The 16,211-nt window shown below is 51.2% G+C and overlaps 2 protein-coding genes across 2 annotated transcripts; both read right to left on the bottom strand.

The window, feature by feature from the left end:
- Positions 1–271: 271 nt before the first annotated feature.
- LOC135810718 (WD repeat-containing protein 53-like) lies at positions 272–1,793 on the bottom strand. Its single transcript, XM_065324199.1, has one exon. The coding sequence runs from the start codon at positions 1,648–1,650 to the stop codon at positions 514–516; it is 1,137 nt and encodes a 378-aa protein (XP_065180271.1). The 5' UTR covers positions 1,651–1,793; the 3' UTR covers positions 272–513.
- Positions 1,794–2,890: 1,097 nt separating this feature from the next.
- Positions 2,891–6,795, bottom strand: LOC135808528 (outer dynein arm-docking complex subunit 2-like). Its single transcript, XM_065321726.1, has one exon. It carries the CDS (start codon positions 6,783–6,785, stop codon positions 3,639–3,641), a length of 3,147 nt encoding a protein of 1,048 aa, XP_065177798.1. The 5' UTR covers positions 6,786–6,795; the 3' UTR covers positions 2,891–3,638.
- Between the last annotated feature and the right edge of the window lie 9,416 nt (positions 6,796–16,211).

The following is a 16,211-nucleotide window of genomic DNA, read 5'->3' as shown; positions in this document are numbered from 1 at the left end:
GGGCAATTTGTGTAATAAATTCAGGAGTTGAACACAGCGGCAAGCTGCGATCTGTCTAACCAGGCCGCAGTAACACTGACTGAGGCGGTATCCTTCTGCACTTACCCATAGGGTGGCAAGTGATCCTGGACCTGGACACTGCACGTTACAAGGTATTCTACCTTGGCTTTAATAAGTAGAATCTCTAGCAAAGTGCTCGTACCAGTCCTAGCCCATTCTTCGATTCCAGAAACACACACACACACACACACACACTCGCTTTAGTCACAGCTCGGCGGCGAACACTTTTTGATTCAAATGCTTCTATGGAGAAAAAATCAAGGCCGGATCAAGACCATGCTTCATGCTTCCACCATGAGGCATGGTGTTTTAAAAAAACTCACAAAAACCTAAATAAAAAAGTAATGTCCTAAAAAGATCACAGGCTAGACAATCACTTGAGAAGCAGTGTCCATTTCATCAGAAACGAAACTTGCTGCTACTGTAGTGCGATCGACTACTTTGCCTTTTAGCTCAACCACTGATAGCATATGCTTTCAGTGCAGCTGTCTGGTCGGCTATGACAACCTTATTGTTAGATGTACATGTGGTAAGCCAGTTGATTTTAGTTGGATGCATACCCACAACACTGTGGCTAATGGTATCACTGACAGTATCTGTGGGCAGCTGTGCCTCTGTATCACAGGTATTACTAGATGCTGATGAAGCAGTGACAGAAGCAGCAGAAGCAGGCTTCGAGCGGCGTGCAGTCACTGCTGATGGTGTCTTCTTCCCCTGAGAACGTCGCGTAGTCAGCTGGGAAACACACGTAGACACATTCCAAGCAACAATCCTGCGATCATTTCCGGCCGACATTAGCACGCTGTCGGGCGCAAAACTAGAAAACTGCACTTGACATGCGCTGGATGGATGTACTCCCTCGAGGACATGCGCTAGCTTCATCGCATCCTTTCCACACCCAGAAAAGAGACGAATAGCCCCGTCCTCAGCAGCTGCGGCGAGAACGCTTCCGCTCTCGTGGAATGAAATCTGATGGAGAAATGGTGGGTTTAGCATTTGTGGCGAAGCCTTTTGCGCTCCGGCTGAGCTCGTCTCTGATATCGTGAGTTTGCTGAGCACTTCTCTCTGTAAGGGACGACCGCATGAGTAGTCCCAACGCACTAGCTTGCAATCCAGACCGCACGTGGCTAGCTCTGCGCCACGTCGGGGCCGAAACTGTACCGACGTACAGACGTTCTCGTGCTGGCGACGCAGCGTCTTGCACACCTTTCCTGTGCGCACTTCGATCACGTGTATTTCACCTGCATCGTCACACGCGGCTACGTGACTACCTTTCTCATTCACCGACACCTGGTTGAGCTCATCATCATCGCACCCACCTAACTGAAGTCGCCACAGTGGCGATGTCAGGCTCCGTGTATCAAACGCACACACTTGTCTTCCTGCTGTACAGTAGAGACTCGTGCCTGCTCCAAAACACACTCCGGACACAGGCGAGGGAAGCGACTGATCTACCAGTATGCTACCAGTATGCGCTCCATCACTGCTCCATAGTAGCACCCCGTCATCTCCACAAGATGCAATCTGATCAGCTTGATTGCTGGCGACACACAGGATTTCTCCACTGTGTTTTACTTGCCACTCTTCCATTCGGCATTGTTCATACGCCACCGCCTCAAATAGCTCGCCGAAGTGATACTAGTACTCCAGAAACTCAACCAAAGTCTAGTAGATGTCGATAAAATACCCTGGATACTTTGCTGACCAGAGACGATAATTATATCGATAACAGACTGAAAATTAATGCAGTACGAATTCGTAGTAAAAATAACATGCTTCTCTAAAATTTTATTTCGTTTGAACTTTTTGTTTTGTATTTTGGTTCGTACGATCGTGTCTTGAAAGCCATGGGCGGCCGCGCGCCAGGCCATGACAGAATTTCTGACGTCATGACTGTTGGGCGACGAAATACCGGTCCAAGGAGGTGACATGTCAGCGAATGACCATACTCGAACTCATTCATATCAGTCTGTGAAGGTAGTGACAGTTGTGTGCATGTACTTTGTCTTTTTCGCACAAGGAGACGTTCTCTTTTAGTTGGATACATACTTCGACTTTCCTGATGCTGTTGAGTACTGGTGGCAGCGCTTCCATCTGCTGGAGCTGTCACAGAAGGTTCTTTGAAGTCGAAAACGTAAGAAATTCTGTCCTCCTCTTTCATCCAGGAATAGATTCATTATGGGTGTGTACATGTATCAGGAGTACACACAACCCCCTTATGCACTCTTGGTACTGATGTCAAATGTACATGATTGTATAATGTCAATATACATGAGTCAATCATGTACGTTTGTCAGTCTTGGTAAAACCTAGAGCACTGCAATACTGAATATCTAACATCAATTTAGCACCGTCTCTCTCTCTAAACAGCACGATTCACAACATTCTATTTATAGGGTTCGACGCACGACGTCTAGTAGCGACAAGCTGCATCTGTGATGCACAATCCACAATTTTTGGCATCTACTGTACATGCAGTGCACATGCGCATGTGCTGAGCGTATAAAAAGGTGCTGCGAGTTTCGTCGCATGTCGCAAAAGTACATGTAGTTGAACATGGATAAACTAATTCTGCGACAGTGGCCCTTGTGACTGTATCATTGTATGCGACAGCACGTGACAGGAATTCCCTTGTCGCATGTTATAAGTCCCATCGCAGGAAATAATAACCATTGTGAACCGTGCAAAGGCCGGTCCCCGTGCGCGTGTAGGTGAGGGGGGGGGGGGGCACGAAAGATTTGGAAATTCTGTATCAGACTCCTATGGGCGTTGGGTGCAGTTCTCATAGGCTGGTCCACTAGTTTAACCGGCATTATACTTTGGAATACCAACATCTGGGTACAAGTGGATGTGCATACAGCAGAGAATAATGCTTCTGAAGACTCACTTGTTCCCTAGCATGGGTGGATTCTTCCTATGTAAAGTGGTTGGATGAACTGTCTTATGATAACGTTGATAAGGCCACCAGAATGAATTCTAGCATTGTTGGAGATCACTCTGCTCTGCTGCAATGGGGTCAGCCGGTTGGGTTCCCTTTTTCTTGCAATGAAAATGGTTGCACGGTTGTATGCAGATACAGTAGTACAATGATCAGGTGATGTTCAGAAGGAGAATGCCAATGTCTACTCTGCTCATTTATTTCTTAGATGATTGATGTCACAACAATACAGATATACTCGTTCATTCTTACATCCATTGCGCTCAGTAAAGTACTGCTGAAAGGTGTCATGCTCCAGTCTTCCCACGCAGCCAAGTCCAGAGTATACGATTGTAGTGTGATGCTGTAACCCAGATGGGTTGGCAGCCGTACTTTGCGTTGGGGAAGTCCGTCTACTATACTACACCAGCCACGCCTGCATTGGCAGTATTAAAACGAATTGAAGATAAGCAAATAATCGATGCGGAGACAAAAAAAATTAAATTAGCGTTTTCTTTATTGCTATTTTAAAATTGAAGATAAGCCTATCATTTATTGATATGCATGTACAAGTTGTACATGTGACGTATGAGTGCAGCATTAATCCCAGAAGACATTCTTCTCCGTCGGTACCCTCTCCTTGGCTACGTGCATACGAGCTTCACTGCTGGCTAGATCGCTTCTTTCTTGGTTGAAGGTAACATCTATCCGGCTGCTCACTTGTCAGGGCCAGCAGGCGGATGTTGCGAATGCAGCAAGCGGCATTCTCCAGGATCACTTCGTTCTGCGACCCCATGAGTTTCAGCAAGGGTCTGACAACACCGGTCTTCTGTAACGTTACGCAGTTGGTTGCATCACGTGACAACTGGTAGAGAGCGCAGCAGGTTGCCTGGCGAACACACTCGTCCGGTGAGGTCAGGTAGGAGACCAGGGGGATACCAATCTTGCACTCTGCAAACGTCTCGCGATTGTCAGTGCAGTTGCAGCAGCTCGCGATGGCATCGGACAGGTGCTTGCGCAGACCAGTCACCTTCAGCTCTGCGCCAGTCTCCGGGTCCCTTACTGTTGATCCGAACGGATAGAACTGCTCGTACTTGCCGTATCGCATTGTCTTGGTTAGGCCGGACAGCATGGTCACAATGTTGTGATCAGTGATAACTGAGAGGTTCTCGTCGTCCATTGCAACATGAGTGATCAGGGCACAAACACTGGACAGCACCTGCAGACTCGGCGACTTCAGCAGACTGGTGACGATTCCCAGGCCGCCGACGAAGGAGCGCACCATCCCGCCGGCCTCGCGAGATCTCTCCACGCACGGGCACAGGGCTAACAAGGCACCGGATCTGACATTGGCGCTTGGCGACTTGAGCAACGACCACAGGCAGCGAACACCATCCTGCTCGTCAATAGACTGCACGCAGGCCAGGTCCGTGGCCAGGTTCCTCAGAGCCAGGCTCACGTTGGTGAGAAGGCATTCGTTGGTTCCCGTCAGGTGATGCACCAGATGGACAATTGCACCAGACTTGCGAATAGTCCTGCGGTTGGCGCTATCCTGCGCCAGCAAGCCCAGGGCCCCGCTGACATGGAGAAGTACGTCCCCGGTCTCCTGTCCGATAAGACCCGCCAAATAGTCCGTCGCTCTACAGTCTCGCAGTATGCTGATGCTCTCCCGGTCGTGACAACACTGGTACAGTGCGCCGGTGACAAACTCCACCATCTGTGGCGTCTTAGCGGAGGCCAGCATCGTTGTAAGCGGTGGCAAGCCGCCGTGCTCTCTCACTTGCTGGCGGACGTCATCCTGCTCGCCGGCCCTGAAGACGGCACTGGCAGCCATGTCTCGCAATTCCAGATTGGAGCTATTGAACAACTGGACCAGCGCTGGCACCATGCCCTCCGTGCGCATCAGCAGCTGGAAGCGCGCTTGTATAGTGCACTCCTGGATTGTGCCAACCACTGGCACGAGCAAGTCCTCATCTTGATCCGCACTCAGTAGTGTACCAAAGATAGAGAATGTCTTGGCGTGAAAGATCGCCGACTTGTTCTTAGTGGCCAAGCTACATCTCCATAGGCCGAGGGCACCAGCCTTTTTCACTTCCAGTTGTTCATGCCGCAGGAGGCCAGTGAACTTGTCAATAGCGCCGTAGCGGCGCAACTGTCTGCGTGCATTAGCAGATGCAGCAACCCTGGCCAGAGTCCCGGCTGCCATAGACATAATCAGAGGGCTAAGGTGAGGGATGCAGTTCGCTAACAGTCCAATGCCCCTGGACTCCGTGATGACCCGTCGCGTGTGCGAGCGTCTGGCAATCTCCTTCAAGATCCTGAGTGAACCGATTTTTATCTCATCATCATCGGCAGCCAGCAGATTGACGAGCAGCTCCATAGCACCGCTGTCTTTGAACGCCAGCAGACAGGAATCACTGGTTAAACCAAAATCGGCTATCAAGCACAGGATGATGACTGTTGCATTCGTATTTCCCCTCTTGATGTCTTTGATCAGCTTGGTGACAGTCCAGTAATCGGTCGGAAGGCCTTCAAACCGATCGTCTCCCATGATTCTGTTCAGCTCTGCATTGTCACTCTCCTCGTCTTCACCTGCAGAGCTGTCACCGCTGGCGTAGTCCGGATCCAAGGGGATTGGCGGAACGCGGTTCTTTTGCTTTCTGGAGTGCGGCCGCCGAGTGCCACCACCAGCTGCACCCTGTTGTTCGTCGTTCTCTTCTTCAGCTCCCGCTCCTGCTGCTCCTGCACTCATGGCCTGGTCCATGTGCAGCTGGAACTTAGCGATCCCCATACCCTTGCCGCACATAGCCTGTCCAGGCTCTTTGCTCTCCTCTTGCTCGCGTCTCTCGTGCTCCAGCTCTGCATCGATCTTGGCAGCTGTTTTTGATTGTGGATGGGCGTGTAGCCTGGCTTGCTGCGTCATCGTCATATCTGTGTTCTTCACTCGACTGCTGGTGCTTATCGCGGGACTCTTTTCCTCCTTCAGTTTTATCTTGACTCGTTTTCCCTTTTGGGTTTTTACGACTGACTTTGCACCCTTCCGAGATGGCAGTAAAGATGAGGGAGGCAGACGTAGCGTCTCGTCGTCTCTGAAGGCTGGTCCCAACGTGCTGTTCGAATCCAACAGGATGTTCTGGGTGGTTCTCATCATCAGCTGATGCAGCATTCTCTTGCGCAGCTTTGGAACTTCGCGGGTGATTTCTGTCTGTTTGAGCGTCTCCCGATCCAGCAGAGTACCAGCATAAGTGCCTTGCATGAACCCTTCTCGTCCGAAAGTCTGTGAAAAGTGCTTGCTGTGTATCCTCAACAGGCTACGGAGATTGTCCGTCATGTCATCCACAGGAGGTGGTGCACCATCTGGAGATGGATCCTTAGCAAAGTAGAAGCCATCAACGTTGCAGCCAACAGAGAACTCGGGACCATCATGCGGATTCACGGTTAGGAAACAGATGTCTCCCTTGGGCTGACGGCGTATGGGTGCTCGTGTTCCGTCTGCAAACATGAGCTCTGACGAGTACTCAATAATGACAAGGCTGGATGTCAGTCGGCCTCTACCGGAGTACATTCTTATCATCTCCAAGTCGCGATCCACCAGCTCTGGCGTCAACCGTGCTTGCTTCTTTATGCCATGCACTGCAAGCAACCTTCCATCCATGGCGTTGAGGAGAAGACACAGGCGGAACTTCTTGTCCAGTTCCTCCGACTTCGGGTCCTTTTTCAGTGCTGCGCGCAAACGGTCGGGAAGTACCCGTTCCCGTGCACCAAGTAATGAGGAACCCGTTCCCATATTGACATGCCCCGGCCCCATTATGCTAGTGACTGGCTCCGTGTTGGCTTCAAGACACAGCTTGATTTCTGCTTCCTTGTCGCCAGCCGCGTCCAGTATCTGCTGGAAGCTCTGGAACGTCCAGCAGCGTATCTCGTAGATCTGTCCCAGCTCATTGTCGTCGGCGACAAACCTTTTCAAGAAGCCATGGACGTTGAACGTTCCTGTAAGCCTCTCCACCTTGGAGAGGACTAGGCATGGGGCGCCGCTGCTGGTCTTCGCCTTCGACGCAAGATTCCCGTCATCGACGACGAAGAGTGCCTCACTGTCGGGCGGCTTGGCGAAGTCATCCGCCCTCAGGTCAGTGCACCACTGGAAGCTGCGGTCGAACACAACAGTGGATTCGCCAGGGTTCTTCTTATTCATTTCCCGAACGAATTGTCCCATATCTTCCAGCAAGGATTTGTTACCTGGGGTTCGCAGCATGTAACCGTCATCGTCATACTCGGCGCGAGACGACACTGTAGCACCCATATTGCCTCCGTGCACAAAGCGTCAGCGAGAAGTGAAATGTGCGGCGCCACCTGTGCCGGCCGCTATGTATGTCCGTGGCAGCGCGCTTCCTCGCCTCCACTACGGCCCGGTAGACCCGCCGCAGAAAGCAGGAGGTCTTTTACCTGGTCTACTCGCCGGTAATCGCCTGTTCGTCTGTCTCCTGGCTGGGCAAACAGATCCCAAGACAGAACGTTCTACCTTCATACTACTTACTAGACAAACATGTAGCAGCACATCGCCCCTCTTGTCAGTCTTGAGTCTTGGCGTCTTGTTGCAAACTAGTAGTACTAGCAGCAATACACACTGCCGACTCGACTCACAACCAAACGATAATGTTCTACTTCAAGTTCTACTTCTAGTCTGTGCGTAACGTCACACTCCTGTAACCTGTAATGCAATATGTCACCTAGTACCTACACATCAGGGAGTCGTGGTATTTTACGACTCCCTGCTACACATGATACATGTGACTGTGAATCATTACTTTGTAGGCCATGTTCACTTGGAAATGACAAAGTCAGTTTATTATACGTGTAGGGAGGGGTTTGGGACTTTGGAGTTTGGGTACGAGTCGACTCCCTACAATGTACATGTACATGTAGCTACTGTCACTGTGTCAGCATTACCCGGTACCGGGTATATACCATGATATACCCCACGGATTACCCATGCCGCCATGGCAACTGCCTACATGTACATGTACATTGTACATGTATGTGTGTGTGTGCCTATTGTAGCGCCTGATTCGTTGCTACAGGCCTTGACAGATTATGCTAATATTTTTCGTGAAAATAATTATGCTTTTCGCATTGCTGAAAAATTGCAGAATTATGCTATTTAAGCCTATTTTTATGCTAAAAGTTATCATATTATGCCGCATTATGCTCACATATGCTGCTAATGGTTCTGTGCAAAATAACAGGGGAATTTTTTTGTAGAGGGCGTTGTACTGTACATGTAGTAGCAAAAGTTCAACGGGGTCAATGCACCGTCCGACTTACATTGTACATGTACTGTAGCTACGACCGTCACTGATTGTTGTGGACTGGATCTGTTAGCAAGGGAGTCGTAAACCTACATGTACGACTTCCTGGTGCATCTACTTGTACTTGTACAACATGTATAACTGTATGGAATTTGATGCGAACAGGCGGATTATTCCAATTTTATGCGAATCGTATGCAATTCGCCTCGAATTATGCGATTATTCGATTTTGGTAGGAATTATGCGAAAAATTATGCTAGTGTGATAACTCGCTCGGACAGCGTTCCGGTTAGTCTCGCCCATGGCTGTGTCGTCTCTAACCCTCGGAACGTTTTGTGACAAGTATAGTCACGGCTGGCATAACGCAACTTCACCCAGTCCTAACCCAACACACACATAACCAACTGATCTCGTCAGAGCAGAGAATATGTTCACTGTTTGGGAGAAGAGCACCGAAAGAACCTCTCGCTAAAAGCAGCAGCATGCCATGATATAACACATCGTAGAAAACAGCAAGCAGCGGCAGTAGCGATAGTACTTGCTAAACATGCAGCTGAACTGCCACTTTGTCCGCTGCGCGGAACGGCGATCGGACACGCACACGCACACACATACACGCACAGGTCTGCGTGATCTAGAAGCGGCTGTCATCATAAGATACGCAAAGTGTGAAAGGGTATTAGAACGGGGCAAGCCTAGACCCGGCGTCTGGACCGCAACATGTACTTGATTAAAAGCATAGCCAGTCAATGGTCAAGCAGGTGCAATCACGCACATCCACACCTAGCGTACTACTACTACTACTATAAAGCGAATTCATAACTACAGGTATTGCACTTTCTACTGCAAATGCACAGTCGTGCGCTTCATCCATTGACAGCAGCAAAACCTATCATTTTACAGTCTCACTGGGTAGGTGACCTCGCCGGCACACACCGTATATTATATTGTACAATAACTGTTCCAACTACGGTCCGGAAGACACAGTGTGTCCACGTTCTACGCACAGTAGCTATCAGCAGTAAGTTAAAAGTTACAAGCCCTCACTCTCGGGCTATGACATCTCCCCGCGCCTTCGAAAAGACTGCCACGTCCTCGTGGCGACAACATTCGGCTTACCGTCGTCTTCTCAACTGGGTTTGCATTCCAAAATACTGCGGTGGCCGGACGGTCCTCCCAGCTCGAGTCTGAACCGCAATCTGGGCTGGTTGTGGCGGTGGCTGGTTGACTGGTAGCGGGATCTGCACAACTGGTTGGCCGCCAACACCGTCCACGCCGCCATACGTCTCATGCTGGGCATCCTCATCAGAATCCCAATACAACAAGTCTGTAGGGTCCGGCACATACACATCAGCCGGGGGCGTTTCGACAGACTCAGCATCTTCAGGTTCCTTCACCTCACTCACAACGAATCTGGTGATACGTTCTAGTCACGCCTAAGTGACCTAGATGATCATGGTACTCACTCAGCACCTGACCGCGCAACGCAACTGGCACCAAAATTTGAAACTTTGTGCCCTCTCCTGCGTTCTCACTGTGCAAAACGCGACATATCACGTCCTCTCGCACCACAAGGCATTTTCGTCCTCGGAAATAATGCCTCAGAGCCGGACTCACACCAGTCAAGTCAGGCGAAGATGACCCGGAGCTGAGCCACTCACTCAGCCGTGTCAATTCATGATCACGTTGCTGAACATCAGCCCAATCAGCTGATGTCCAGTTTCGTCGCCGCACAAAGGGCGTAGGAAGGTCACTCTGGACCGACTCAGCATTCTCCACTGAGCTCCTTTCGTCTGATACCACAGCGATCACCTCATCAGGGACTGTGGTGCCACACCTCTGATCCTGCACTTGTCGAGACAAGCCATCAGCATTGGCATGGACTTTACCTTTCCGATAACGCACCTCGTAATCGAAATCACTCAGAAACTCAAGCCACCGCGCCACGATCGCACTTGGTTCTTTGAAACGGTTCAGGTATTTTAGTGCTTGATGGTCTGTGCGCACGACAAACCTTCGACCCAGCAAATAGCATCTGAAATGCCTAAATGCCCACACTAGTCCGAGGAGTTCACTCTTCGTCGAGCCATAATTCCTCTCGGCAGAGTTCAACCCTCTGCTTGCATACGCAATAGGTCGCTCCCGACCATCTGCGTCGGTCTGGGACAACACAGCTCCCAAACCATGGCCACTTGCGTCCACATCGACTACAAATGGGGGCGCATCGGTCTCAAACCTCGGATACGCCAACGTGGGTGCTGAAGACATCTTCTGTTTCAGCAATTGGAATGCGATCTCACACTCGCCATCCCATGAAAACCTCTGGTTTTGCCTCGTCAGCTTCACCAGCGGCCGAGAAATGGATGCATAATCCTTCACAAACCGTCGATAGTAGCCACAGAAACCCATAAAAGAACGCACCTCTGCTACGTTCTTTGGGCACCGCCACTCTGACACGGTCTCAATCTTGTCCGGATCGGTGCGCACACCATCCTTCGTGACAACATGACCCAAGAAATTGACTTCTGTCCTCAACAGATGACATTTCGAGGGTTTCAACCGAAGACCAGCCTCCAGTAGTCTTTGGAACACTGCTTCCAGTCGTTCCAAGTGTTCGTCAAACGTCTTTGAGAACACGATAATATCATCGAGGTATACCAGGCACATCTGCCACTGCAAACCTCGCAAAACGGCACTCATCAGCCGTTGAAATGAGCTCGGGCCATTGCACACACCAAATGGCATCACATTGAACTCATAGTGCCCATCAGGCGTGGAAAATGCCGTCTTGGCCTTGTCTGCCTCGTCCATTGGCATCTGATGATACCCAGAGCACAGATCAAGCGTCGAGAAGTACATCGCACCGCCCAACGCGTCCAACGTATCATCAATACGCGGGAGTGGGTATGGATCTTTCACGGTTATTGCATTGACTCTCCGATAATCAACACAGAACCTCGTCGATCCGTCCTTCTTCCGCACCAACACAACTGGTGAAGACCATGGACTGACCGATTCTTCGATCACACCCTGTTCAAGCATGTTGTCAACCAACTTCCGACATGTTTCTCGCGAGCTCCAAGGCAATCTCCTTGCGGGCTCATAAACTGGACCATCACAGCTAGTCCTAATCTCGTGTTTCAACACGTCTGTCCGACCCAGCTCGGACATGTTCATAGCGAATACACATCTGTACTGCTCGACCAAGGTTCTGAGCCTAGCCAACTGCTCGGCCTCAACCACAGGCTGCTCGCTGTTGCCTGTATCAGGTGGGGAGCATGCCTCCCAGTTACCCTCCTGAGAGCAACAGCCATCAGGCATCGTACCACGACCACGCTGGTCAACGTCGGCCTCGTGTACTGCCTCATCATCCCTCATCGCACAATGGTGTGACCGACCATCGTCATCACCACCACCGGTTTCAAGCAGCCTCTTCCCGCCTGGAGAGCGCTTCCCTGCGCCGGGACCACCATCGGGGTTCCCCACTCGCAGTACAGACCACAAATCCTGGTTAGCCCCGTAGCTACACCAGTCATTCGCCTCGTCCAACTCTTCACTACCGTCCACCACAGTTGCAACTGCACACAGCTTGCCAATCTGGGCTCTCTTGGGCAGAGTGATTTGTTCCACCGTGCAATTCATCAATCGCACGGGAACACGATTCTCTTGTGGCCGCACAACACACTTTGCCACCAAGAGACCAGGGTCGCTCGCAGTCCCACAATCTGGTTCCGTGAGCCCCAACTCTGGCATCCCATCGAATGCAAGAGTGTCCACCACAGCCGCCACGGTCATCTCGTGGTGTGGTGGGAGAACAATCTTCTCCTGCAAGCGGAGCGGAGCCTCATCTGCACCACCCCCTCGCCTTTCTTCGACCTTGAAACATAGCTTGCCATTCGCAGAGGTTATGTTACAGGGAATGCTGGACAGCACATCACGTCCCAGCACACATGGAAATCGTAGCCCATCGACTACCCGCATTTCCGGCGAACAAACACATCCTTGAACGCCAAGGTGAACAACCACTTTTCCGTTCACCACCAAAGGCTTACCATCTGCCCCACAAAACTTCAACCCAGGCGCATCCGCCGTGAGTCGATCCGGATCGTAGCCCAGCTTCCTGGCTAGATCCGCAGATACTAAGCTTACAGCCGCTCCAGTATCTACCAGCATCTCCACTGACAACCCATCGATTGTCCCCGTGGTCAACATCCCCGTTCCAGAGTCGCATCCGACCATAGGAATGGATTGTTCGACAGCACGCTCATCAGGTGCTGCCGGATTACACTCTCGACCCAAAGAAATGGTCTGACCAGGCACGTGGGCCATCGCCCCAGTCACTGGCCGTTTCCCAAAGGCCCTCTCCTCGAGCCATCGTATCCTCCGCGCCCCGTCTGCGCTTCACGAGGACATTGGGCTGCCCTGTGGCCCGGTTCACCACAGTTCCAACAAGTGAACATCTTCACTCGTCGAGCGGGCTCCTGATCCCGAGTTCTTCCTCGGCCTCGCCCTCCTTGACCACTTGGAGCCTCACGCCTCTCCAGTAGTTGGTCGAGCGTCCTCACCAGGCTGCTCAAAGTACGCTCGAGGACGTCCGTCTGTCCTCTCGCTGGAGCCTCAGCAACATCCACAGCGGCCGTCACCAACTGTGTTTGCTGGCTCTCTCCGTAGGGGCCCACCAGCCTCTGCGGAGCTTCGCTTGGCAAGTCAACACTTCGCCAAACCTTTTCCAGGTGCAGCGCCATCTCTAATGCCGCCTGCACCGTCGCCGGAGGATTCTCCTGCAGCCTCACTCTCAAAGCCACAGGAGATACCGCCTCGATGAACTGGTCCCTCACCAGCTCATCCTGTAACCCACCCGGCATGTTGGGGTACGCCCGCACCACCAGCCGACGCAGATCATCCGCCAGATGCGCTAAATCCTCACCGGATTTACGCCTCCTCGTGCGGAATTGAGCCTTAAACTGCCGCTCATTAGCGGGTGGTGCGAACCTTCGCTCAAGGTCCGCACTCACATGCTGCCATACGGCCCGTCTTGCAGCCGTTATAGTAGCCAAAAAGCGTTGCGCCCCACCTCTGAGGCGTACCGCTAAGTACTGCGCTTTCTGCGGGTCATTCCACCCGTTCACCTGCGCGCACTGATCGAAGTACTGGATATACTCCACCCAGTCTCCGGAACCATCGTAGGCCTCGGGCATCACCGCAGGCCTCCCGAACGCAGGAGCAACTGGCGCTCCTCCAGCACCAGCTACCGCTCCCCCTGCTGCAGCCATCACTGCACCAGGGCCACCCACCGCAGCAGCACCACCAGCTACTAACGGTTGATGAACATTTGCAGCAGGCGCATTCACACCTCTGCCTTGTTGTTGCTGTTGCTGAGCCATCGTCAACACAGCAAAAGAATGAGCAAAGTAGACAAATAGTGCTAGCAGGACGACTGATCCCGAAGAACTCAGTCCTCTTCGCCTCAGCTCGCCTGATATACTCAGCCACGCCGCTGCCGTCCGATCACGGCACGCGCGCGCCTACGAGTGCACACCCCAATTGCACGTGGGCACAGCGTACTCAACCACTGTAACCCTAACCGCCGTGTGAACATGCCAAGCGACCACCGTCGCATCAGGTTTCCCGATCCCACGCCTGACTCGCGACATCTCGCGTAGCCTCGTGCGCCATCCGGATTCCCGTTCATCACACATTTAGACTAGCCGACCAGTGCAACCCGCATCATGCATGCCTCTCAACATCATGCCATGATTCCTCGCGCACAAGGCCGCCAATAGTTCACCCTAATCACTCCGGCTGGCATCCCAGCCTGAGGACTAGACCAAACAGACTAGAGAGATACGACACATCCATACCCCTCCTTACGAACTGTATGCCCATCATGCAGCATGCAATTCTCATCACAAAAGGCAGCTCAGTCATCACTGCGCCATGCCAATCGAGCACAACAGAGAACAAACCTCTTTATTCCCTGGTGGAGGCCAGTTCCCGCACCCACAACAACACAACCAGTAGTGAGGCAGGATACATTGAACATCTTCAATATACTTAGACTGCGCTTGCACCGTCTACAAGCGCCTGGCCGAGATCTTCGCACCTCTTCTAGGAATGGTGAACTTTGTTGCCTCGTTCTTGCCAGCCATTCTGGTCACAGCACCACTTGTGATAACTCGCTCGGACAGCGTTCCGGTTAGTCTCGCCCATGGCTGTGTCGTCTCTAACCCTCGGAACGTTTTGTGACAAGTATAGTCACGGCTGGCATAACGCAACTTCACCCAGTCCTAACCCAACACACACATAACCAACTGATCTCGTCAGAGCAGAGAATATGTTCACTGTTTGGGAGAAGAGCACCGAAAGAACCTCTCGCTAAAAGCAGCAGCATGCCATGATATAACACATCGTAGAAAACAGCAAGCAGCGGCAGTAGCGATAGTACTTGCTAAACATGCAGCTGAACTGCCACTTTGTCCGCTGCGCGGAACGGCGATCGGACACGCACACGCACACACATACACGCACAGGTCTGCGTGATCTAGAAGCGGCTGTCATCATAAGATACGCAAAGTGTGAAAGGGTATTAGAACGGGGCAAGCCTAGACCCGGCGTCTGGACCGCAACATGTACTTGATTAAAAGCATAGCCAGTCAATGGTCAAGCAGGTGCAATCACGCACATCCACACCTAGCGTACTACTACTACTACTATAAAGCGAATTCATAACTACAGGTATTGCACTTTCTACTGCAAATGCACAGTCGTGCGCTTCATCCATTGACAGCAGCAAAACCTATCATTTTACAGTCTCACTGGGTAGGTGACCTCGCCGGCACACACCGTATATTATATTGTACAATAACTGTTCCAACTACGGTCCGGAAGACACAGTGTGTCCACGTTCTACGCACAGTAGCTATCAGCAGTAAGTTAAAAGTTACAAGCCCTCACTCTCGGGCTATGACACTAGCATAATCTGTCAAGGCCTATTCGTTGCCAACGTTGGGGAAGAAAGATTTGGCCTCCACTGGCTCCAGATCATGACTTGAGAATTCAAGTCATCTTGCAGCTTCACCAAAAAAAGAAAGTAGTTGGATGGACACACCCATTTCCAAAGAAGTACTGCATGTACAGGACCGAACCATCACAGCATCAGGCAATATTGCCATCGTCAGGTACGAATGAAGCAACAAGCTTCTTTCTACAGATCATGACTTGCTTGAAGTGAAGACATATCGAAGTACATGTACACGATGTAGGAAGTAAACACACTTTGTTGAAACCTTGAATCGTGTCCAAGGACAGCTAGCTCTCACTCTCAGTTCCAACCAGGGAGTACTAAAAAAACTTTTTTTTAGTGCTCCCTGGTCTCATTGCGTGCACCGCCATTGTACTGGGCGACCAGAAGGTCTTCTCGCCCACGCCACGGTTCGTGGCCAGCCAAGTCGACACTGTCACAGGAGATTTCAGACAAAACTGACAGGTGTTCGCTCCAGCCTCGCTTAGCCACGATGTCCGGGACCAACTCTCTGAGTTGTGTGGTTATGCTTATGATTCAATATGAAATTGAAAGCAAAGACAAAGATCCGCCTCCGCTCTAACTAGTAAGAGTTAGGGCGCGTTCGAATTGTCTTCATCAACTGTTCTAACAAATTTTATAAAGAGATTAGTTGAAGTGTCCCATTACTGGCATTAGAACGGTTTCCATCATTTTAGAGTTTTTCAGTGGAATTGTCATGGCGATGATGACGTCCGATCAGATCGACCATCTACATTGTATATCTCCACGTACTACGTGACGTAGGTATTCCAAACTCTTCGAAACTAATCCACCTTCCCATCGGATGAGTTTCGACTTTCGAGGAGTTTTGAGGAGTTTCGAGGAGCTTCGTTTTTCTGAAGAGGCCAATAAGGCCACCTCTTCA

The sequence above is a fragment of the Sycon ciliatum genome, chromosome 2, assembly GCF_964019385.1.
Source record: "Sycon ciliatum chromosome 2, ocSycCili1.1, whole genome shotgun sequence".
Lineage (NCBI taxonomy): Eukaryota > Metazoa > Porifera > Calcarea > Leucosolenida > Sycettidae > Sycon > Sycon ciliatum.
The sequence above is the reverse complement of the archived record's forward strand: the minus strand, read 5'-3'. Positions and strand labels throughout refer to the sequence as shown.